This window comes from Vulpes lagopus, chromosome 3 (assembly GCF_018345385.1).
Source record: "Vulpes lagopus strain Blue_001 chromosome 3, ASM1834538v1, whole genome shotgun sequence".
Classification (NCBI taxonomy): domain Eukaryota; kingdom Metazoa; phylum Chordata; class Mammalia; order Carnivora; family Canidae; genus Vulpes; species Vulpes lagopus.
This window is the reverse complement of record NC_054826.1, coordinates 73,426,877-73,452,753: the sequence shown is the minus strand read 5'-3', so window position 1 is coordinate 73,452,753 and position 25,877 is coordinate 73,426,877. Positions and strand designations below refer to the sequence as shown.

The 25,877-nt window shown below is 35.1% G+C and overlaps 1 protein-coding gene across 4 annotated transcripts in view; it reads right to left on the bottom strand.

Moving 5' to 3' along the window:
- JMJD1C (jumonji domain containing 1C) overlaps nt 1-25,877 on the bottom strand; it is a 325,530-nt gene that overhangs the window by 61,831 nt on the left and 237,822 nt on the right. For all 4 annotated transcript variants that reach the window (XM_041746944.1, XM_041746940.1, XM_041746942.1 and 1 more), the window contains one exon: nt 24,838-24,951. Coding sequence is in view for 1 of the 4 variants with exons in the window: in XM_041746940.1 (XP_041602874.1) it covers nt 24,838-24,951 (114 nt within the window). In the remaining 3 variants the exon portion in view is untranslated. The remainder of the gene's footprint in view (nt 1-24,837; nt 24,952-25,877) is intronic.

The following is a 25,877-nucleotide window of genomic DNA, read 5'->3' as shown; positions in this document are numbered from 1 at the left end:
CCACTGAACATTTTAAGTAATTTCTTTCATTAACGAATTTTGATACATTCTGATTTGCAAAACTGACTTTGGCCTGAGGGCTTTCACCAAAAATTATCAATACAAAAGAAAAAACAAAACACAACTCAGAAAAGATTGCCATAGTTTTAGCTTTTTATAGTAGAGTTAACTCTTTATAGTAATAAATGGGTATAGTTTATGTGTATAAACTAAATATACTAAAGTGAGCATTATGGTTTATCTTTTTTCTGATTTTTAAATTTTTTTCTTTAGTAAACTCTATACTCAATGTGGAGCTCAAATTCAGGATCCCAAGAACAATTGCAGGCTCTACTGACTGCTGAGCATTCCTGTTTTTTCAAACTCTTCACAGCATAATGATAACTTATGTTATTTGTCAAATATATTTCTCTGGGTATAAGAGTATAATCACTGACAAAAACATTGCTTATAAGATTAGTATTGATAAAAATAGACTAAATAAAATAGAACCAAGCTTTAGAATTCATGTCTAACCAAAGGACAAATCTCAAATAACAATAAACATGCCAGGGAAACAAAATTCATGAAAATATAAGTATTTTAACATAATTTTCTATCATATTGGTCTGAATTTATATCTGGAATTAAAATATTTCCCCAAAGAAAATCCACTTAGGTAAATGGATAAAGCTTTAAAAATACTGTATCTTGGGGGACCTGGGTGGCTCAACTGACTAGCTGAGCATCTGACTCTTGGTTTCAGCTCAGGTCATGATCTCAGTCAGAGTCTTGAGACTGAGTTATGCTTCCAACTCCACATCAGAGATGAGCTTTAAGATCCTCTTGCTTCCCTTACCCCTCCACCACCTCCATCTCTAAAACATGCAAAAAAAGGTTCTAAATAAAATAATTTCCTCGGCACATAAAGGCCTGGGCCTAGAAAGACGTGTCAAAAATGTTAGTTATGCCTCAGTGGCAGTTATGACTATTGTTATTTTTTAATAAAAAATTTTATTTATTTATTCATGAGAAACAGAGAGAGAGAGGCAGAAACACAGGCAGAGGGAGAAGCAGGCTCCATGCAGGGAGCCGGACGTGGGACTCGATCCCGGGACTCCAGGATCATGCCCTGGGCTGAAGGCGGTGCTAAATCGCTGAGCCACCGGGGCTGCCCGCAGAGTTATGATTAAATACTACCTTCCTTCTTTAATTTTTTTTTTAATAAAGAGCATATGTGAATGAAATTAGAAACTCATTTCAAAGAACAAGGGGATCCCTAGGTGGCTCAGCAGTTTAGCACCTGCCTTTGCCTCAGGGCGTGATCCTTGAGTCCTGGGAGTTGAGTCCCACATTGGGCTCCCCACATGGAGCCTTTCTCTCTGCCTGCCTCTCATGAATAAATAAAATCTTTACCAAAAATATTACAAGAAAAAAAAACTTAAGTGTGTATCTTTTCTGAAAGGTTAACTTTGGACAATTATTTGCTATGTCCTCAAGGCTCTTTCATAGTCTTGAAGATGCCCTTATCTTCATATCATCTTGTTTTAAAAGTTTGTCTTTTTCTTTGCCTTTACTAAGTATCTTGAGATGTTTCTCATTTATTGTTTTATTTCAATTGCCTAGAATTTATTAACCAGGTAATCGGGAAGTCAATAAAATTTTATTGGCCAAATCAGTTGATTTTGTAAAGGTATCATTTGAAGTATTTTCTTAAAAGGTAAAAATAAAATTTGATAGTTCCAAGCTGGGAAAAATAATTATCATAATTAAATAAACATTCTTTTATATGTAAAAAGTTCTTACACACCATAAGGAGTATGACCCAATTAGATATAAGGGCTAATGACAAAGAAGTATGTCCAAAAAATACGTGATACTCTTTCATTATTATTCAGGAATCACAAAATTTAAATGTATTCTAATATTTTGGTAGATCAGATTGTGAAAAGTTAAAAAATTTATGACACCAGGTTGGCAAGACAAATATTAAAAGCATACATAAACACTAGTTATGGGAGAGAAACTTTTCTGAAAGGTAGTTTGACTACATATCCTATTCTGAATCAAGAGGTATTTCTGTAACTTAAATTAGTTTTCAGACTTGAAAAAAATACGTGAATGATGTTAATGTAACACAGAAGTAATGTTGGTTCACATGTTAGTATAACACAGAAGTAATGCTGTTTTTTATTACCCTAATACTAGTAGTTGAATGCTAAGTACAAAAATAAAGCGGAACACAGTACTAGTCACAATACTCATCCAATTAATTCCACATTTTTAAAAAAAAGATTTTATTTATTCATTTATAGAGACACACACAGAGAGAGAGGCAGAGACACCCACACAGGGAGCCCGGCATGGGACTCGATCCCCGGTCTCTGGGATCATGCTCTGGACTGAAGGCGGTGCTAAACCACTGAGCCATCCAGGCTGCCCTAATTCCACTTTCTTCTCTTAGTTTTTAATGTAACCACATGCTGACTTAGACATTCATTATTGATTATACTTGCTCCAATCTTCTTTTGCTTTTGATTCCTTAACTCTGCAATCTCAATTCTTCCTTGCATATTCTTAATATCAACCAACCTTCCCCTTTTTCTTAAAGCTACAGTACTTTATTAACTAACTTTATTAGAGGATTATTGCTCATATTCATCATTAAAAATTTACATAAGCTTTAAACAATCTACACCAACACCATTTTCCCCCAAATCCTTGTTATTGTAGTGTGAGATTTTGTAAAACATGAGGTCATTCATACCTATGCATACATTTCTTAAGTTTTCTTTTTTTTTTTAAGATTTTATTGATTCATGAGAGACCCACACAGAGAGAGGCAGAGACACAGGCAGAGGGAGAAGCAGGCCCCATGCAGGGAGTCCAACGTGGGACCCGATCCCGGGACTCCAGATCACGACCTGAGCCGAAGGCAGGCACTAAACCGCTGAGCCACCCAGGGATCCCCCTACATTTCAAATATATACTCTTCTAAGAAAATAAATAAATGAATGAATGACAAAATAACACAGGCACAAGAAAGAGTCTACATGCTTTAAAACAGAAAATTTTCCAGCAGTTACTAAAAATAAAAAACTTTTAAAAACAGCTACTTAAAATTTGTTACTAAAACTAGAGTTAGGGGCAGCCTCTGTGGTTCAGTGGTTTAGCGCAGCCTTCAGGCCAGGGCCTGATCCTGGAGACCCGGAATCAGGTCCCGCGTCGGGCTCCCTGCATAGAGCCTGCTTCTCCCTCTGCCTGTGTCTCTGCCTCTCTCTGTCTCTCATGAAGAAATGAATGAAAATCTTAAAAAAATAATAAAAAATAAATTAAAAAAAATAAAACTAGAGTTAAAGGCCTACAAAAAGAATGAAGTGTTTAATATTTAATACAATTCTATTAAGTCACTGATTATACACCAAATATGGTTCAACCGAATGTCTTATAAAAACTATTCATAAAAATAAAAATCTTTAATTCTATATCTTTGATAAATACTAAGTCATAAAATTCAATTTCATGGAGCTAGAGGAAATCCCCCCTCCCCCGCCACTAACTGAGAGGTTGTGGTACAGAAAAACACTTTACAATTATTTGATAGTGAACATTCAGAGGACAAAAACTAACAAGAACACACAAATAAATGACTTTTTTTTTTTAACACACAAATAAATGACTTTTTTTTTTTTAAAAGGTTAATTTAGAAAGCACACATGTAGGAACGCCTGGGTGGCTCAGTGGTTGGGCAGCTGCCTTTGGCTCAGGTCATGATGCTGGGATCCAGGATTGAGTCCCACACCCAGGCTCCTGTGAGAAGCCTGCTTCTCCCTCTGCCTATGTCTCTGACTCACTCACTCTTTCTGTGTCTCTCATGAATAAATAAATAAATCTTAAAAAAAAAGCACACACGTAGAATAAGTATTTTGTATTCATTATAAAAACTTGATGTGGCATTTCAGATATTGTGCTCGAGAATATCTATTCTATTTTTAAAGTACTGAGCCAATACAACAATTTAAGAAAAATCAATATAATGAGCACAAAAAACAAACTCTCTCAGTTCCCAAGTATTCATAAAGATTACTTATTTTATGTATATTGGGCCAGCTACCCTTCACTCTTACAAAGCTCATCTCTATATAGTCACTCCTGAAAAAGCAATTTAACTCAGCAATTGGCTTTGCAACTTAATTCAAATTTAACCAAAATGAAGACAGTATGATGATAGTTACATCTGTTACCTCTCAAAACATTACTCAAGCAAAATTTAAAGACTCTGGACTATTGGCATTACCACTCTTCAATCATGCTAGATGAGTAGTATCCTTAGGTACAAGTAACAACTGTATATGATTTATGGGACAAATCAATTTTCAGCCTTTGAAAAATATCTACCTAAGAGTAAGCATATTTACTTGAGTATAAACAATTAAAACATCTTTTTTAACTGAAAGAACAGCTAGAAATGTTAATTCCATCTAATTGTAACAACTCCTTTTCTAGTTTGACATTCTCTTCATTTTACAGATGAGAAAAATACTCAAAGATTAGGTTATTTATCCCTAATCACACAGCTGGAAGGCAAATTCAGCAATTTATCTATTATCAACGCCCCTCTTACTTAACCTAAGTCCAATCTATTCACATGTAGAATCAAAATTTTGAATTTTGATCAAATTTTGAATTTTTCTGCTGGGTTTCCAAAAATTTACTTATTAGTAACATGATCACAAAAAGTGAAAGAAACCCAATGAATCAAATTATTTTTTAATTTTAAATACAGAAAATTATTTGCTAAATCAAGATCAGTTCACAGGAATATGGTATTCTAAGATTTGGAATGGATATCATAGAGTATGATTTATCAGATATAATTTATTAAATCATCAAAAACATTTTATAATGGGATATACTCTATTAATATACATGTTCTATTACATCAAAACATAAGAAAATGACTACATCTCTTGTTTTACTTGTTCAATTATAACAATGTTAAATTAAGAAGCTAACTAAATTATTTTTATTATATTAACTAAAAGGAGTGCCTGGTTGGTTCAGTTGGTAGAGCATGTGACTTTCTATGTTTCAGGGTTGTGGGTTTGAGCCTCACACTGAGTGTAGACATTACTTAAAAAAAAAAAATTAAAACACCATCACCACTACCACCACCACCACCATCATTTATTTGGGTTTCTCTGCTATTCTCCCAGCTAAAACTGACCTTTCAAAGAAGTATCCTCTTGCATAAATTTTATGCAAACTTGCAATATTTCTGCGTTTTTAACTACAACTTGCTAAGTGTCATTGGTGTAAGGTCTTCTCAGAACTACTACAGAGCAAAAATCAGAACAATTAAGTAAAACTCTTAAAACCACTTGAAGAAAAATATTTCCTTCTAAAGCCACATGTTAATATTTTTTGATACCTTTAATAATAGTTTGAACGTTTTATGGCAGTTCAAAAGTTTGGAAGGCAATTTTTCTTTCAAGCTATTTTATCAGCATGGTTTTTACACAGTTGAGTCATCATGAGTTCAACCTACTGAGTCACCTGCTTACAGCATCTGCCAACCACAATTTACTAACTGCAACTTCCTCAAACTTAAAACTGAACAAACTCAGGAAGGCCCAGGAACTGTTAAATGTTTTCCAAAGTAGCAACTGAAAATATTCCTTCCGAACGGCCCAGTTTAAAAAAATAAAACAAAAAAACCCCAACTTCCTTGCCCTGAATGAATACTCCACCTATGGCAGTCTCACTCTACCTTGTATTCCCCTTTTCTGGGAGGAGAGGGAGTTCAACCTAAGGAGGAAATAAAATTATATACTTGCATAATATTTTTAAATAGTATTCTACTAAAAATAATTCCTAGTACAAACTAATGCTAAGCTGGAGTATATGTATAATTCATGTATAATTGTGCCAATGACTACTCTGATTGTATAGAGTGAACATTCACTTTAATAAAATGCAGAGGGTGGCCCTGGTGGCGCAGCGGTTTAGCGCTGCCTGCAGCCCAGGGCCTGATCCTGGAGACCCCAGATCAAGTCTCATGTCAGGCTCCCTGCATGGTGCCTGCTCCTCCCTCTGCCTGTGTCTCTGCCTCTCTCTCTGTGTCTCTAAGAATTAAAAAAAAAAAAAAAAACTTAAAAAAATGCAAAGGATAGAATTTCAAAATTAATACCACACCACACAATATTGGGGGCTGACTTTCACTATTTCCAATTTTTATTATTTTCAGCTATGAAAATGATAAAATATAAACCTGAAGAACTATTGTACTATACTTCTCTTCTCAGAAATCCAGTGTAAACTGATATATTCAACAAATCTTGTAACTTGACAGACTTGGATCTGCCAAGGAGGACTTACTCTTTTATCATCTGACCCCTATTTAAGTCTACCTGTTCTCTTCATTAGCATCTAGTAAATACAAATATATGAGAAATACATTAAGTTACTCAGAAAAAAGGAAGGAGTTAAAACTACAACTCCTAAGTATCATAACACAAGAACATCTCAATTACCTAGTACTTTTAAGGAAGACAGTATGGCACAGTGTACTTCAGAATGATTTCCAATCACTGTTTTGCTATTCCTAAAAGGGTAAAGTTTAGCTCATCTAGAAATCTAATTAGAAAAGAGAACAACATACATTGAAATGCTTGTTAAACATTTGATATAGTCTACAAAAAAAAGGAAGTTTTAAAAAGTAATTTATAGAAATAAATTGATCAAATACTAATTCTGAATGAAAATATCTAGTGTTCCTTCACTCACTAAATAACATACTAAATACAATTTAAGATTTTCATCAATACGGTTATCACAATGATTGATTATTTTGACTCAGTCATAATTATTAACTGATATATAAAGTGTTGTTGCATTTATATCAAACCAGCCCATAAAGACAAAATTTGAGTTGTAACTACTTTTTAGTTTCTTTCATATCCTCCTCTTGTGCTATTAATTAAGTTTCCAATCTATCATCATCCCATTTTTTAAAAATTCTCCTTTTGGCTTCTCATATGCTGTGGTAGAGGAAACCAGATTAGACAGCTTGTCGTAATTATGTTTGAAATAGTTTCTGAATGTGGGACTAAGAAGCTCCCTTATTAGTAAAATATATTAGGGAATACATTTCATTTGATAAGCTTTTGAACACCAGGTGTCTATTACTTTGCCAAGAGACTAGCAATACATTTAAGAGTTAAGGCCCTCAAGAATCTTAATGGATTCTGGAACAGGGACTAACATACAATTCACTGCAATACAGGTTAAAACAGCGTTTTACATGGGGTAGAGAGGTGAGACAAAGATTGTGGAGAAAGATAATCTAGTTAGGTATATGGAAAAGGTATCACAGAAGACAAATCTGAGTTGGAACTTCCAAGACACCTGCCATGCTATGGGACATCAAAAAACAGCTTCCAAAATCAATCAATTTATTTAAGAATGAATGTGAGTGTGGGTATGTGCACATGCAGTGGAAGGGGGGGGCAGTAGGAGGAAGGGGCAAAGGTAGAGAGAATCTTAAGCAGGCTTCACGCTCAGCAAGGACCCTGGGGAGGCGGCCAGGGCTCAATCTCGGGACACTGAGATCATGACCTGAGCTGAAATAGAGACAGAGTCTAAACAGCTGAGCCATCCAGGCATCTAGGAAAGGACTTTTGAAACAGAGGGAAACACAGGTGCAGGCACAGACGGATGAAACAGTATGACAGATGTGGAGAAGTGTAAGTATACAGGTATGGAGTGAGTGAGGACAGAAGAATAGCAAGAAGGAAGACCGAATGACTGTATTTAGAGAGCTCTGTAATAGTCTAGCTAGGTGAGAATGAACGCCTTACAATTAATATGAGGATAGGATGGACATAGTGATGCTAAGAAGGTAGAATCAGCAATTTTTGGAGGGCAATATAAGAGGGCAAATGGGCAACCTAAAACCTTCCCAGATGTCTATTTTATTGACAAAACAGGGTAGATATGGTCATGCCATTAGCCATAATACAAAAGGATTGGGAGGAATGACAAGGTCTGAGTGCTGAAACTTAGCACAGCAGGTCGTAGGATATCGGGTTTTACCTGCTCAAGGACATCCACTGGCCCACCATTTATTTATATTTTTAACATGATATTCTAATTCTATCATTCCTGATGTTGCTGAGAACTTGTAACTTTTTAGAACATTACTATGAATAATTAGAATTCACCAAATAGGGGATCCCTGGGTGACTCAGCAGTTTAGTGCCTGCCTTCGGCCCAGGTGTGATCCTGGAGTCCCAGAATCGAGTCCCACATCGGGCCCCTTGCATGGAGCCTGCTTCTCCGCCCCTCTCTTGTGTGTCTATCATGAATAAATAAATAAAATCTTAAAAAAAAAAAGGATTTACCAAATGTAAATGTCTTTAATTTACATAGGCACCCACGTAAATATTTAAGGATGAATAATATGATATATGGAATTTGCTTAAAAATAATATATGAGGGCAGCCCTGGTGGCTCAGCGGTTTAGCGCCACCTTCAGCCCAGGGCATGATCCTGGAGACCCGGGATGGAGTCCCACGTCGGGCTCCCTGCATGGAGCCTGCTTCTCCCTGTGTCTCAGCCTCTCTCTCTCTCTCTCTGTCTCTCTCATGAATAAATAAATAAAATCTTAAAAAAAAATAAATGTATGAGAAACAGTAAGAGGAAACAATTTTGGCCAGGAATTAGTAATTGTTAAAGCTGAATGACCGGTACATGGGAATTCATTTTACTATTCTATGTCTATGTTTTAAATTATCTGGGGAAAAAAGTTTTATCACCTCACACTTCCTCTCAAAAGCCTCTAAAGGCTTCCATTTCAGTTTTAACCATAACAAAAAACAAAGTCATTATAATAGCTTACAAAACCCTACTTAATCTACCTTTCTGATTTCATTTCCTACTAATTTCTATATAGGTGTCTTCTTGCTATTCTATGAATGCTTTCATTCTAGGGTCTTTCTATTCTTCTGTTCCAGCTAACAATTCCTATTAGGTTCTTTTGCTCCATAGCACTTACAGTCTTCTAATACACCAAAATAGTTACTTTGCTTGCAGTCTCTTCCCACTACAAGGTAAGCTGTACAAAGGCAAGGAATTTTTTGTTTTGTTCAAGATTGTACCTTAACTATCAGAAATAGTGGCTGGAACATAGCAGGTGCTCGGTAATTATCTGTAAAGCTGAATCAGTTATAGAAAAAAAGGAACACAACTCTGAGACAAAAGACAAGGAGGTAAAGGAAAGGTGCAAAAACAGGTCTAAGAACAGGAAGTTAAGGGGGTTCCTGCTTGTAACCTCCATTTCCACTGTGCTGCAGGAGAAAGGTCTTCTACTAAGAGAAAAGGAGGAAGCTGAGTAGAATAGTGATAATTTAAAATAACTGCTTCAGGAAATGAAAACTCAAGGAACATAAAGAAGGATGCCAACTGGTACTAAAGGATCAGCTGAGATCAGAGACAATACAATGACACCAAAATACATAGATGTAATTTTCTCTTGCTTTTTAGTCTTAAGAGCTTTTAAGCATTTGGGGCAAGGTTTTCCAAGATAATTTTCTGTAATAATGGGAATGTTATATATTAGCATTGTCCCACACATGGCTATTTGAGTACCTGAAATGTGGCCAGTCTGACTTACAAACTTTTACATTTACTTTTACTTAAATAGCCACATGACTAGAGGCTACTAGTAATGGGTAGTGCATTTTCAGCGTATTAAAAAATGGAGAAAAAAAAAAGTAGGACTGGTCTAGGATAAGAAATTAAAAAGTGGTTGTGGCAGAAGACAAAGGCATAAGGGAGTTAAGGTACTGGTAAGAACGGTAATATACCACAGAAGTATCTTGGTTGGAAAAAAAAAAAACTAGAATACCCTGTATTCTAGTTTCCTAACTCTCCAAATATGTGACCCATTGGTGAAGTGATAAAAGTCTGTGAATGAGATCTATTCTGTCTGCTTATGTTTTAAAAAAGTTATTTCTAATAGGCTTCTTTAAAGTACACATATCACGAACTGAGATTTACCGATCAGACCTATTTATTTTTGAACTCCTACCACATTTATTCTCTTTATCACCCAAATTTAGGGGACAAAAAAAAATCCTTCTATTATCTCAAAGACAATGGCAACACATGTACCATTAAGTAGGTATTACATACCTAATTTTATATGTGAAAAATAAACTCTTAGGTGGCTATTTGCTTTGCTGTGTATTTCAGAATAAGCAGCAGATTTGGGACTGAGTTTGCACCTTGGGATCTGAGTACAAACTGGCCTGCTGTTCTACTACCAAGGTCTGATACTTTAATAGATATAAACTTTTTCCTCCCCTCAAAAGAGCCAGAATTCCCTAAGAAGGTAAATTTTGTATGTGTATATGTATGTAAATGGTATGTATCTTAACAGAGAATTTCAAAAACTTTGGCAACTTATTTAATTTGTATGCTGATTTTGGTTCTTCTTTACTTTCAAATTTGATTCATTTGTAAACAATTTCGATTTTAATAACATTGGCAGTAAATCAGATACTGTAAAGTTCATGGAGTTTTGGTGCAAAAGGCGGAGTTACTCAAATTGTGCCATCATTCAAACTGAATTCATAAAAATTTTAGTACAAATATGTATACTTATGCCTATTTGTGGAACAAGACAGAATGGTAAAGAGATATACTGGAAGTAATGGAGACCAGTAAGAACAAACCAGTAGTTCTGCCCATTCCTTGACAGCACTGGTAGTGAACATCATTAATTAACTACACTTTGGGCCAGAGCAGAGCCTCCTAATTTCCACAACACACACAACATGCTAGTCAGATGATACCAACTAACGGAAATATGCTTGACTGATATAACACATGTCCAATAAACATTAAGAAAAATTCTCAACAATGAGCTTTGTTAAGCATTGGAAAGAATCATTAGTATGCAATGGAGCTTAATTCCTTGAAAAAAGAAGTGGATGTAGAAAAAAAAAACGATTTAAAAAACCATCATTCTAGGGACACCTGGCTGGCTCAGTCAGTGGAGCATGTGCCTCTTGATCTTGGGGCTGTGATTTCAAGCCCCACTTTGGGTGCAGAGATTACTTAAAAAAAGAATTTTTAAAAAAGAATTTATCTATTTATTTGAGAAAGAGAAGGAGAGCACAAAGTTGGGGGGGAGGGGGAATCCCAAGCAGACTTTATGCTGCATGCATAGCCTGACATGGGGCTCGATCTCATGACCCTGAGATCATGACCTGAACTGAAATCAAGAGTCCACGCTTAACTGAGTCATGTGGGTGCCTTAAAAATGAAATCTTAAAAAAGAGATCCTTTTGAGGTGCTTCAGGTATTTTGTTTTTCAAGTCCACATACTGGATGATGTCTGAAAGACCTTTTAGTCTGAAATCTATATATACTCAAGGAGGCTTTATCCAGATGTTATTCATCCCTGTTTGTACAGAATATTTTATTTCCAGAAATGGCTATTCCATAAATGGCAGAGGGGATAAAGGTTATTAATTGGGAACAATAACATGCTATTCCCATGTAGACAGAGTACCTGACTCACAGGCAAAGAACATCTAAAAAAACATTGGAGTCTTTTAATCCATTACTATTTTACATCACCCATATATTTATTTTCTATCACCTAGATATTTGAGATATATAGGTATCCCTATGTAACTGCAAATCTGATGGAAAAATATTACCCATTTATGATTAATAATCTTGATCAAATAACTATGTCTCAGAGAATGTGAGTGATGTAAGAAAGTGATCAGGGATGAAACTGGATTGGCAGGAACCAGTGATAGCCAACAGAAAACATCATACTACTGAGACTCATGAAGCAGAACTATGGTAACATTCAGAAAGGAATGACACTTTTTCACATTTAAGGTGTTGGCAATGGCTGGTAGGCCAGTTTCAGCTGACCACTTCTAAACTGACTTGACAAGACTGTTCTGAAGACTTCTACTTTTCCAGCTGTCTTAATCTACAGTCCAATACCTCTAAATAAAGAAGAGGGAAGGAAATGTGCGAGGATGTTTTTTCTTGCATTAGCTAATGACTAGGAAGAGGTACTAAAGACACTAAACTGTGCCAAAGCCTACCATCCTACAATTCACTACAAAACAAAGAATCAAAAGTACCTGTGACTGGTATTTTTTTTTTTTAAAGATTTTATTTATTCATGAGAGACACAGAGGGAGAGAGAGAGGCAGAGACATAGGCAGAGGGAGAAGCAGGCTCCATGCAGGGAAACCCAATGTGGGACTCAATCCCGAAACAGGGATCATGCGCTAGGCAAAGGCAGATGCTCAACCACTGAGCCACCCAGGAGTCCCTCTTTATTTTTTTTTTTAAGATTTTTATTTATTTATTCATGAGAGACACACAGAGAGAGACAGAAAGAGAGGCAGAGACACAGGCAGAGGGAGAAGCAGGCTCCATGCAGAGAGCCCAATGTGGGACTCGATTCCAGGACCCCAGGTTCATGCCCTGAGCCAAAGGAAGACACTCAGCCACTGAGCCACTCAGGCATCCCCAGACTGTCTTTAGACTCAAAATCAACTCTTGCCAGATTTTCCAGACTACTGTCCTGCCCTTTGGATTTCAGACTTGCCAGCACCCACAATTACATGAGTCAATTCCTTAACCCTCCTTCCTCAACCTCCGTTCTCTCTACATAAGCTTGGAGGCTGCATATGCATGCACACACACACACACACACACACACACTCTATTGGTTTTGTTTTGCTAGAGAATCCTACTACAGTACTTTATTGAGAAATACTACTAGCTTCCCTTATCTCTTTCCCATCTTCTAAAGCCTTGTCTTCTAAGAAGAAAATAAAACCAAGACAAAGAAACAGGCAAATATCTGGTATTACTGACTGCATCAGTTGATTCCATAGCACAGAACACTGAACATTCTTCAGTTTTAGAACTTTTAGAATGTTGTTATAATTATGTCTTTCCCCTTGATGTGAAAAAAGAACCAAGTATTTTATGTCTTTAAATTCCTAATACCTAGCAAAGTGAATGGCACACAGCAATGAATGAATATTATCTTATATAGTTCATCAATCACTGGACCTTTTTTCCTTGAGTCTTAAAAACATACCTTTCCTGCAAGGCAAGACCATGTCTATCAATTTACACGACAGGAGTTACACTCCAAAAAGACAGATCAGGTGCTTCAGAAAATTTCAACAGTTAGGGAGAATAGTAAGTATACTTTAAATATGACTTATCTTTAGGGTTAACAATTGTTTGGACAAATTACACAGTTGAAGAAAAGTGAAAAAAAAAAAAAGTGGTATCCCAAGTAATCAACAGTGTGGTACTAGCATAAGGACAGACATAGAGACTAAAGAAATAGAACTGTGAGCCTAGAAATAAAATTTTAGAATAAATGGTCAGCTGATTTTCAACAAGGTTACCCAGACTATTCAATTGGAAAAGGACAATTTGGGACACCTGGGTGGCTCAGCTGTTAAGTGACTGAGCCCCACATGGGGCTCCCTGCGTGGGGCCTGCTTCTTCCTCTGCCTGTGTCTCTGCCTCTCTCTCATGAATAAATAAATAAAATCTTAAAAAAAAAAAAAAAAGGAAAAGGACAATTCTTTTCAGCAAATGGTGCTGGGAAACTTGGATATCCCCATGCAAAAGAACTAAATTGGACTTTTACCTTACGTCCTGTAAGAATTTTAATTAAAAGTGAGTCAAAGACCTAACGGTAAGGACTCGAACTACAAATCTCTCAGGGGAAATTTTTTACGATTTTGGGAGTTGGTAAACATTTCTTGGATATAATAGTAAAAGCACAGGCAACAAAACAAAAAATAGGTAAACTGGACTTCATCAAAATTAAAAACTTCATGCACCAAACAAACAAACAAACAAACAAAAAAACACACCACTGAGAGAGAAAGGCTCAAAGAATGGGATAAAATATTTCCAATGTATCTATATTTGATTAGTAATAAAACTCCTGGACTCAAAAACAAACCAAACAACTAAATTAAAAAAATGGGCAAAGAACTTCACACCCATTAGGATAGCCATTCCCTTTCCATTAAGAAAATGGAAAATAGCAAGTGTTCTTACAGATACGGAGAAACTGGAACCCTTGTTGGTGAGAATACAAAATGGAGCAGATGCTATGGAAAGCACTTCTGGCTATTCCTCAAAAAGTAAAACATGAATTTCCATATACTTCATCAATTCCATTCTTAGGTATATACCCATAAAAACTGAAAGGCGGATGGGATGCCTGGGTGGCTCAGCGGTTTAGTGCCTGCCTTCGGCCCAGGTCCCGATCCTGGAGGCCCAGGATCAAGTCCCACATCGGGCTCCCTGGATGGAGCCTGGTTCTCCTTCTGCCTGTGTCTCTGCCTCTCTCTCTCTCTCTCTGTCTCTCATGAATAAATAAATCAAACATTTAAAAAAAAAAAAAAAGAAAGGCAGGACTCAAACAGATACTTGTATACCAATGTTCACAGCAGCATTACTCATAATAACCAGAAGGTGTAAAAAACCTAAAAGTCCATCAAGAGATGAATGAAATAAACACGATGTGGTAATATACATACAATGAGTTATTTGGTCACAGAAAGGAATAAAATTCTGACACATGCTGCAACATTCAGCATATTAAGTGGACTAGATCCATTACAAAAGGACAAATATTTTATGATACATAAGGTATCTATCTAGTCTAGGCAAAGAAAGCATAGACCAAGAAAGTAGAACAGAGGTTACCAGAGGCTGGAGAGAGGAGGTTACTGGGAAATGGAGACTTATTATTTAAGGAACATACTTTGGGGTGATGAAAAAGTTCTGAAAATGTCTAGTGCTGATAGTTGTATAGCATTGTGAATGCACTTAATGCCACCAAAGTATATACTTAAGTGGTTAGAATGGTAATGTTTGCTTCTTTTTAAACAAATAACCATTATTCCTCACTCCACAAGACAGTGAGTTTGATGTCAGTCAGGTGGTTGACCCAAATGAAAATGGTTTAAAAAGCTCCTCATCATCAGTCCACCTTCACAGGAAAGGTATGGTTACATATGCAAGTAGACTATTCAACACAAATTCTGCTTATACACTTGATCTCATTCACTTCTCCAGCCCTGCTGTCCTACTTACTTAGTTAATTTACATTCATCCTGAGATAATTTAGGGGTTATCTATTTTAAGAATAGGGGTATCCATTCTACCTCTCTCACAACCAGGTGGATTCTGTATACCTCCCTGGTGTCTACTACTAACTATATTTTGTCTATATTTTCATTTATACTTTTCTGTGTGTGCTTCCCCCACTAGATTATAAGCTCTATGAAGGCAAGGTATTTGTATTCCTGAATACAACACAGCAAGCCCTCAAATACATGAAAACAGCCTCCAATCATTATTTATGGACTAGGGATTAGTGCTGCTTTGCATTTAATCCGAAGCTTAGAAGATGCGGATTTTAGAGACAATCCTACTGGTCAGAGTCTGAAAAAGTCTCCATGTTAAAACATTTTTTTTAAGTAATCTCTACACCCAACATAAGGCTTGAATTTATGACCCCAAAGAGTCACATGCTCTACTCACCGAGCCAGTAAGGTGCCCCAAGGACTGCATTAGTTTTCACTTTTAACCTTGAGTATATCTAGGATTCAGGATACCTATATGCATAACAGAGAAAACTAGGCAGCTGAGAAAACAAGGGGAGGGCAAAATATCTTAATCCGTTTGGATTCTCTGCCTACGGAACAAACTGAGTCTGAAAATGATACACAGATTTGGAGTACATCTAGATGGCAGTGTTGGAAAGTCTATGAAAAATGTTCAGGTGATAAAATTAAGAAAAAGTTTAATCTTCTACTTAAGAAAGAGATCAATTCTAAGAAAAATAACAAAGTACCAAATAAAGAATGATGGTTGTATGAACCACTGGTTCCACTGGTTGTATGAACCTAGATGCTAAATCACAACTTCCTTAAACTTCACTGCCTTTGCATATAAAAATTGCTATCATATATTGTCTCTCCCTTCCTCATATTTCTTCCATCTTCTTTCAGGCTTTCATTCTCCTACACTCTCTATCTCTAATTTTATAAAGAAACACAAATATTGGATCTAAAAGTTTTTGTAAAGGAGGAGGGGCAAGGGATTCCTGGGTGGCTCAGCGGTTGAGCGTCTGCCTTTGGCTCAGGATATGATCCCGGAGTCCTGAGATCGAGTCCCACATCAAGTTCCCTGCATGGAGCCTTCTTCTCCCTCTGCCTATGTCTCTGCCTCTCGCTCTCTCTTTCTCTGTCTCTCATGAGTAAATAAAATCTAAAAAAAAAAAAAAAAAAGAGGAGGGGCAGGTGGGCGAATTGACAATGACACACAAAGTCACATGGAAACTGGTATTATGAGAAGCAAAACCTATGAGTAAGCAGAAGAAACCTGTCTGCAGAAAGGACACTTGAAGAAGAGGGGAAGAAGGAATATGTGACTTGAGTTCCTGACTTTCTAGTTCCCGATTCCATTCCAAATAAGGTTAAGCTGTACTTTTCTGCTATAGCTATCTAAGACATTGCCTGTTGTATCTTTATAATAACCCCCACCCCTTTTTTATTTAATCTGGTTTAAGTGGGTTTCTATTTTGCTACCTATGCATTTGTACGTTAGACTTCTCACAGACTTGTGTGAATTAAATAAATTAATATATGTACCCTGAAAACATTACAAAATTAAGATAATACGATCTGTTTTACTCATAAGGATAACATAAGGATTTGCTAAAATAATGCACATGGAAATACTTTGAAAATTGAACTTTACAAATATAAAATATTAACACACTAAGAAATAAAATTTTAATTTTGAAATTTTAAAATAGTATGGCTATGTTTTAGTATGAATTTGCAATTGGTTAAGAGGAATAAATATCAACCTATTTTGACTGGCAGAAAGCAATTAGACAATCTTTCTCAATGGTAACTAGCAATGGCTTAGAATCTTTTGAATCTGATGTCTACAAGCATAATTTCACATACTTTAAATTCATAACAGCAGTCACAAAAAATTACAAAGAGACTGGCAGATTTTTCAGCATATGATCACAGCAGATTTGGGACTTAGAACTACTGCAGACTGTGACTTATAAATGTTTTTAATCTGAATATTGCAGAACAGCTCATACTTGGGCCAAATTTCAGTCAAAATAACATGTTCCTGGACTCCATGGATACATTTTCAACACACTAAGTTTTGCAACCAATTTTTACAAATGAAGAACTCCCTTTTTTAATGCCAGGCGATAAGCATTTGGATAAATCAACATACCTGGATTTGTGGGACGTTAATAAGCATATTTTATAACTATTTTTGAATTTACGGGGATATAAAAATCAGGTACGTGGGACATAAAAAAAGAATTTGAACAGAACGTAGCACAAAACTACTAAATATTAAAGCATTATGTACCAACTTTAAATTTTAAAAAAGCCTACTTAAATAAGGAAGTACAAGGACTATTTTAACTACTAGTTCCCCTTTTCTTGTAGTCCATCCTACTTTCTAGGCTTCAGCTTGGCTCCACTATTGCAAGCTGTCACTTTTGACTAGAAATGGAATAAAGCCAAGTACTACACAATAGCAGCTTCCTGCTCTGGCTTCGTCTTCTAGACCACCCCCAGGCCAATGCCTGCCCACAGATGCTGATCCTACCACGCCAATAATCCACCAACAGTCAGTTCACAGCTATGGCTATGATCCTGTATTTTTTTACACCGTTGGCAGAGTGTATATTCCACAATCTCACAGTTCTCATTTTCACTGACTTTATGGCAACAAGGCACTTCTAAATTTCAATCAAATGCTAATATGAACGCGGAATGAAATGGAAAAGGAAGATGCATATAAAAAATTCGGGGACTAATAATGTGCTCAACTTCTGTCAAAATATAATTCAGAAAGAGATATTGAAAAATATAGGGTAGAGAGCTCTCTTGATAAGTACTATTAATACAAACAATTCTGTTATTCTAAACCTGTATAATTTTGATTTGCATCTGGCACTGCCTGACTCATCAGTTCTCTCTTTTGAGATAAACCTAGAGTTAGGTTGAATGTCTCTTATCTCTGAAACTAAAATAATTAGCCAGGGATTAACTTGTTTAAGGTTATGTTGGTCAGAAATGGTTGTTTTTCCACCTTGAGCAACTTCACAGAATTATTAGTGTTGAGAAGGAAGTTCAAAGGTCATATAGTCCAACTCTTATTTAATGCCTAGAGGACTTCCAAAACATGGTACTATATCCACACGGCCTCTCACGAGAGCTAAATAAAGAAAAACAATTCTGTCATTTGTTGAATAACATTTATGCGTTTTGAGATATAAATAACTATTAGTAGCAAATGCAACCTTTGACTTTCCCTGTGGTAAAAAAGGTAAGAGAGTCTTCTGAAGGGTAATATCACACAAGAGGGTTCTACGTTTTTTCTAGTAACACTTTCTTAAAATAATAATTTAAGAAGTCACCAATTGAATCTTACCTAAATAAACTTCCCTGAAGGGGCAGGTTGGGAGGGGTAAAAAGAAATACTACTACAAAGATATGTTAATACACTGGCCATGGCTTATATAAATAGCAAAAAAAAATTATCTAAAATCAGCTGCAGAAAGAAATGGTAAGAGTTCCAGAGACAATTAGTAAGACAGATTGTTAAAAGTAGGAAGTGCAGATGGTGGAAGACAAATACCCAATGGTTATGTATGATACAAAGAGAAAGGAGTTACAAGTAACTACCAAAAAGGTTTAAGATACCATTTACAAAAAGAGAAATTCAGAACCTGTCTAAATAGGTACCTTCTACTGAGCAGTTTGTATGTAGGAATAGCTCCTCAATATAGCATTTCATTTAACCTTCTTAACAACTCCGAGGTAGACAATAGCTTCATCTTATACATGAGGAAACAATTTATTTAGAATGCTAGAGACTTTTCCAATGTCACTTAGCTAGCAAATAGCAAAGCTAGGATTTAAAACCATGTCTACATGATTTGACTTCAAAACTCATGTTTTTAACCATTATGCTATACTGATTTTCTAGGACAAAAGACTAGTGAAGACCCAATCAATTAGCTGCTTCTCTTATATTAAAATAACCAGATGCCATGGTCATGTAGAAAATTTTGTTACTTTCTTCAAAAATGATTCATTTGGCCTACAAAATAAAATTAATTTAATAAATAACTAAGCGCAGCAATCCTTTTCCTCATTTATCTGACTCCATAATACTTATTTATGTAGTATGGTGTCTACTATTCAAAGGCAAACTCTCTTCTCTAGCTAACCTGATATTCTACTATCTCCTAAATCTACCTCCTTTCCTCACTGATCAGGCTATCTCTCTTGCCAAATGTCTGACCTTACTCTTTCACTTTCACCTCTATTCAAATGAATCCATTCAATTTCTACCTCCTTCATGAGACTTTAACCATTTCAATCTCTACTGATTTCTCCTTTCTTTGCACTCCTACTCTTTATTATGCATTTTTGGCTCCTGAAATCAAGTCTATTTTTAAATATAAATTCTTGTCCTGAATTATGAAGTCCTTGGGGAAAAAGTAAGTACTATGACTTAGTATATTAATTTTTTAAACCATTAAGCACCTAGCAGGATGCTGTGCAGAGGGAAACCACAGAATTTAAATAACTGTAAATGAATGAAGTCAGTTGGGATGTTTCCAAGGTCAGACACTGAAGAATTTTAAGTGCAAGTCAAAGGGAAGTAGAGCCTAAGCATAAAATTTCCATTTAAAGACTCTCTTCTGGGGAAGAATCAAGTGAGTCAACAGTCAGTGGAACACAAATTAAGAGCTCTAGCCTCTCTTTCTGCTCTGGGACTGTTTCTTCCTTTCTCAACCACACTGCAAACACTCTCACTCTTGGGGGCTGGGGATGTAGGTGTGTTCCACTCCCATATCCTAAAAGGCATGCTAAGAGTGTTTCTTATAAATTCCTATAAAACATATCTCTCTACGTTCGGTTATCATTTTTTAAAAATCTAATTTCTTTCTGTACAACAGCAACAGTTTGTTGAGGAATATCTGGAAGCCAATTTATTTTTTTTCCTTTTAGTTTATTAAGTTAATGGGAAATAGTAATTTGATACCAGGAAGAGAACAAATGTGAGAGGAATTCTGGGACAGAAACATCTACCTAACTATACTAATAAATCCAGCACCCAGTCAAAACCCCATTTTCTCTACAGGAATACTAGTCTTAAAATGATAGATCTACACTACAAACTGAAGTGGGAGTAAAGAAATGTTTAAAAAATAAGTTTTTTCTCTACCCATCAAAGCAATTCTAACATGAAGTTCTGTTTACTTCCTTCTGTAAACTAGTAGCAGTGCCACAGTAGTACCCTGGGGAATAAATCTGCTTGTAAAATGAATTACTACCAACATTTTCAAATTTTTGTCAGTGGCTCATTTATGCCTAATATTTAATTCAACAAAATGTAACATCTGGCAAGTAACAACCAAACCAGCAGTTAACTGTTCACCTTGGCTGACTGGGGATTAGTTTCACCTCACTCGCATTATCTCGTCCTGGTTGTGAAACAATTCCAAAGTCCACAGGACATTAACAAAAATTTAGAAGGAAAAAATACAGGTCTCTGCTATATTCCACTCCCAAACTACTGGTAATTTATCCTAAGCAATCATTTGAGCTATTTTTAGTAAGCCAGAGAAGTTGAGCAACAATTACCTTAGGGATATTCTGAAATCATAGCCAATAAATTTATATTATCAATGACATAAAACCTGTGGGTCAAAATGGACTCAAACAGGGAAAACAACTTTTTCATTGAGGAATACAGAAACAATAGATACATAGATCTGACATAGTTCAGAAACATTCATTCACTAAATATTTTAAGACACTTACTTCTCTGTTAGTCTTTTAAGTATTTTTTAGTATAGGTACTAAGAAAATACTCAGGTTTGCTCCACCTGTTCCATTTTCCTTCAACCAGCAACTCACAGCAGTGCAGTACTGTATCTAATATTTAGTAAAGCAGCTCAATGTCTATATTCTATGATGATGGAAACTGTAGAATTAATAGTCTTATCTCTAAACTTGTGTCAGTTTATTATGACCCCAAACTTCAAAAAGATCATTCCTTGAGGTCTAGGATAATTCTACTTTATAGTAAGGAAAATATCTCAATACTACAACGAATTTTAATATACAATAAGATAAACATAGGGCTTAAGTTTGAACAAGCACATTCTGCTTCAAATCTCTAATGGTTTTTTTTAAATTAGTGACCTTTGTATTATTCCTTCACTACATTTAAAAACAAAGAGAATTGTGATCCCTAGAAAATACTGGACTAACAAGCCAGACCAACCCAGATTTGTTGATATGAGTCATGTACAATTTTCAGGTAAGAAATAATCTCTTCTATATCCTCTATGAAGCAACCAATGTGAAAAGTGCAGGTGTGTGCATGGCCAGAAGCCAAAATTCAGAACAAGATTTCAAAATCATGCTAAAAGTTCAATGTTCATATTTCATTATCAAACTGTTTTTATATTAACTTGATCAAAACTTCAAATTTTAATAAGTTTTTAAAAAAATTTCTGTAATCATCCTCCAAAGAATAACAATACCTCAAAAATCATATTAACAAAACCCCTTTCAGAATCAATAATTCGTTTTTTTCCTTATTCTTCCCAGTCAGTTGAAAGACATAGTAGAATCTGCAGTTTCCTCCTACTTCCTCTCTTTTCCCTTCCCCCTCTACTTCAAAGAAAGTTAACTGCAGCCAGGCATGATCAGGAATCTAAAAGGAGGAAGCAGAAACTCATTTGTGTGTATAAGGAAGGAAAAAACAGAATTAACAATACCATGCTCTTCAGTGACCTAGTTAATATACATCGATTATATTATCTGTAAGATATTGGTTTGGTTTTTCTCCTCATTCAACTTTCTTTCCAAAATACTGAAAAGTGTAATGATGATTGGACCCCAATTCCCCAACTACATGCCACCTAAAAAAGTGATCAACTCTAAAAAAAGATCAACTCTAATATGTGGCATTTGATAATTCAATGCATTGAAATCAGAGGTAAGTACAGATTCAAATCAGTTACCTTAAAGTGAAATGATCTGTATTAATCTTGAGTAACTGGTTTCCTAACCATTACCTTAACAATATGCTACTATTCTGATATGTTAAAAAAAATAGGGCTGTACAACTTTATTAAGGAAATTAAAGGGAGCACACTACTATAGAACAAAATGCTAAGGACCAAGGAGAAGATGGTAGGTGGGAATTCCCAGTACAAAAACATTTACTGAGATTCATAGCAAGCATTTGTGTGAATTTTTAAAACAAAAGTTATGCGTGCCCATCATTCTATTCTACACACAAAGGCCATTTCTAATGAAGGCTTTCCCTCATCACATTTAAGAAGTCTATAAAGGATAATTAACATCTAGATTCAAAAGAAATTGTCTCATGAAATTTTAAAAAGTGAGAAAAAAACAGGGGAGAGCATTTTAAAAATGTGTTCAATTTTTCCCAAACTCCGTTTGACTTACATAGGGTTACCCTAAAGTTAAGATATGTCAAGACACTATTTACAAAATCTATGCCAGTAACAGCTGCCATGTTTAAGATGCCAAGGAATTTAATGTACTGTTTGGACAAGTGGTTACAGAAAAGCATTCTGGGATAAAGCCACTCTAATTACATGAACTCTAAAATTGTTTCCTTTATCGAGAATGTAGCTATATTTCACAAACTCATTTAAATAAATAAATTTGAAAAACTAGACTGAGCCATCTTAGGTCTCTGGAGCATATATATTTTCACTTGAAATGTTACAATAAGTGTATCATTTACATACTAGAGAAAAATCTTTATATTTTTTTAACTTGATTAATAGGAATCTAAATACATCAAAATACATATTAAAAAGCTCTATTGTACACCATCTATTACTTTTGAAACTCTTAAATTCTAAAATTAAGGTATGCTGGATCCCTAAATCAAGTGCTGTTAGTGTAATTCCTTCTGATTTTCTAGAACTGAGAACTCACATTTGTGAAAGACAAACGGTTAAAATGTCAAGAGAATCAATCCACTTTTAGAAGGTTGAATATTCTTCCTGGCTAGAGATCAACCTGCCTATACTAGCAGAGCAATACAAATAGCTTACTAACAAAGACAATCATACAATTCACTAAATCAAGTAAGACTTTAGCTCGTCTGCCTTTATTTTTTAAATAAAATGATATAATTATCAGAATCTAAAAACTTAAAATGTAAACCAAACACCTTATAAAATGTTAGCATATTCTTTCAATCATTATAATTTTAATAAACATGTTGTGGAGTTTTAGGCCACCTGGCAAAAAGAGTTTATTTTTAAAAATAATTTCTACATAATGATTTCACTTCTCTAAATTAAATCCAAGCTGAAACTTCCAGAGTGCTGCTAATCAGCAACCACAAAATTAAAACATTAAGTGTTAGAGGGTTCCTTTGATTTTACCTAGACTCACCCAGTCTAATTCCCACTAAAAGACTGTTAGAAATGAAACAAATTATAATAAGGTCTATAGTAAGCTAAATGGCATTCACAATTAAAAACAAAACAAAATAAAACCCAAGGGAAAAGCTCTAACCTCCAATATTAAACTGGAACTTGCTATGAATTTTTAGCTATAAATATTGTAAACAAAGAGCAAAAGCTAACAGCATTAAAACTAGGCCATTTAATGAAATAAGAAAAATAATGTGAGAGGACAAAAGCACGTCTATGTAGACTTCAAACAAATATTTAACTCAGGGAGCTATAATCTCATTTTGGTAGATATAACAGAAGAGGCACATAACTGCTCTAATTCCCTAAGTATTATAACTCCACACACAACAAATCACTGCTAATTAACTCAAGCTCTTGTTCTTTCCATGGAAACGATGCCTCTACATTTTATTTTCGGAAAACAGTAACTATTCTGAAATGAAACAGGAGTATTGACTTTCAGCTCCATTTAAAAAAAAAAAGTCAAACTAGTTCACTCATCCTTTCTTTCAGTTCAGTTATCATATTATTTTAAACCCTTAAGTAAAAAACATATAAAAGATTTAAGTCAATCTGAAACCCAAATATACAAGGAAAACAAACCTCTGTGCATTTTTACTTCTATCTTAAAAAATTAACTGGTAGAATTCAACTAGAAATTTAAAAATTCATTTAGTCTACTATTTTTGAGGACTTTCGTCACAGGATTTAAATCTAAAACCCTATTAGGAAATATTTTTCCAATTAAATGTATTTGTATTTAAACTGCAACTGGGAACTAAAATATAGAAAATGAACAATTAATGACAATCTAAAGGAAACTTCCCACTTAAAAAGAACTACTATTACTGTATGCATACAGTAAACACTAATCTCCCTTAATTACATTAATTGACCCACTTCTTAACCTTTAGAGCTAGAGACAAAGGTAATTTATACTAATATCTAACCAGTTATTTTCTAACAATGAACATTATTTATAATGGCAGGGACTTGATCTTGCTAGCTTGCGTATGTATTCTCAGTGACAAAATGTTGCCTGGCTCAGACAAAGTTCTCAGTACATAAATCTGTTGATTGGGTAAATTAACCATTCATTCTATAATCAAAATTTATTGAATGCACTGGGTTCCTTATATGCCTAGATGTTAGCTTGAACTGAATATTTAAAAGAGTATCTGATTATCAGTGAAATTTAAAGATTAGCTAACTTTTAAAAGCAACCTAAAATTTCTTACCTGGTAGGGTTGAAAGGCACTATCTTCAGTTAAAAAATCCAGTTGTTTATCTACAAGGAATTCTACCGCAGTGATTGAACTGGGTATACTTTTTTCAACCAGGGGTTTGAAAGTCTGGTGAGAGGGAAAAAAAATTCATAATGGTTATTTTCTGATTTTATACTCAAATACAAAGGGCATATATGAATACAACGTACAAATGTCATTATCACAGTGATTTTAGGATACCAATTAATATTTTCATATTATAATCTAAATGCTTTTATTCACACAATAAAGTATTTTATATTAAAAAGGAATGAAGATGTAGAATTTGTTTATTTTTAAAAGGATTTAATCAAGTATACATATATAAAAATTTCTTTTTTTTGTATAAAAATTTCTAAGATAAAAAGAGAAATTGCTTCTGAAAAACTCAACTGACTAGGAGAGCATATTTACTCCAACTCTTTTTTAAAAAATTATTACGTATTAATTTTTATAAAAACAGAGCAGGTATAGTTCAGAGTTGTTTTTTTTTTTTCCCTAGCTCATTCACATCAAGGATTTTCAATGATCAGGATGCATCTGGTCTTTTAACTCCACCCCACGTGCTACCCACCCCCGCCCCTGCCCCTGCCCCAAGCACAAATAAAAATCCAGCTGCTTCAGTACGAGCAGCATGGGGGAAGGGAACAGGAAAAGAAGGAGGTAAGAAGTATTACACAAAACCTACCTCTCAGTCCAGATCTCTACTACTACTCTAAAAATCAAACAAACAGACAAACCAAAAATGGGGGCTGGGAGGTGGGGGATCCATGGTCATTTTGATTATTTTAAAGAAGACTCACTCATCTTTTACATAAAGGAGTATACTCATATCTTGGGGTGGGGTGGGAGTAAAGGAGGCAGAAGAGGAAGTGGAAGAAAGGAAACAAAGGTACTATGTATGCAGTTTTTAATTACTGTCATACTTTCAAAGCAGAATCAGCTAGAATAAAAACCAAGAGTCACATCCCTGATACTTTCCTAAACTTTACATAGAATGGCTTTAGTATAAA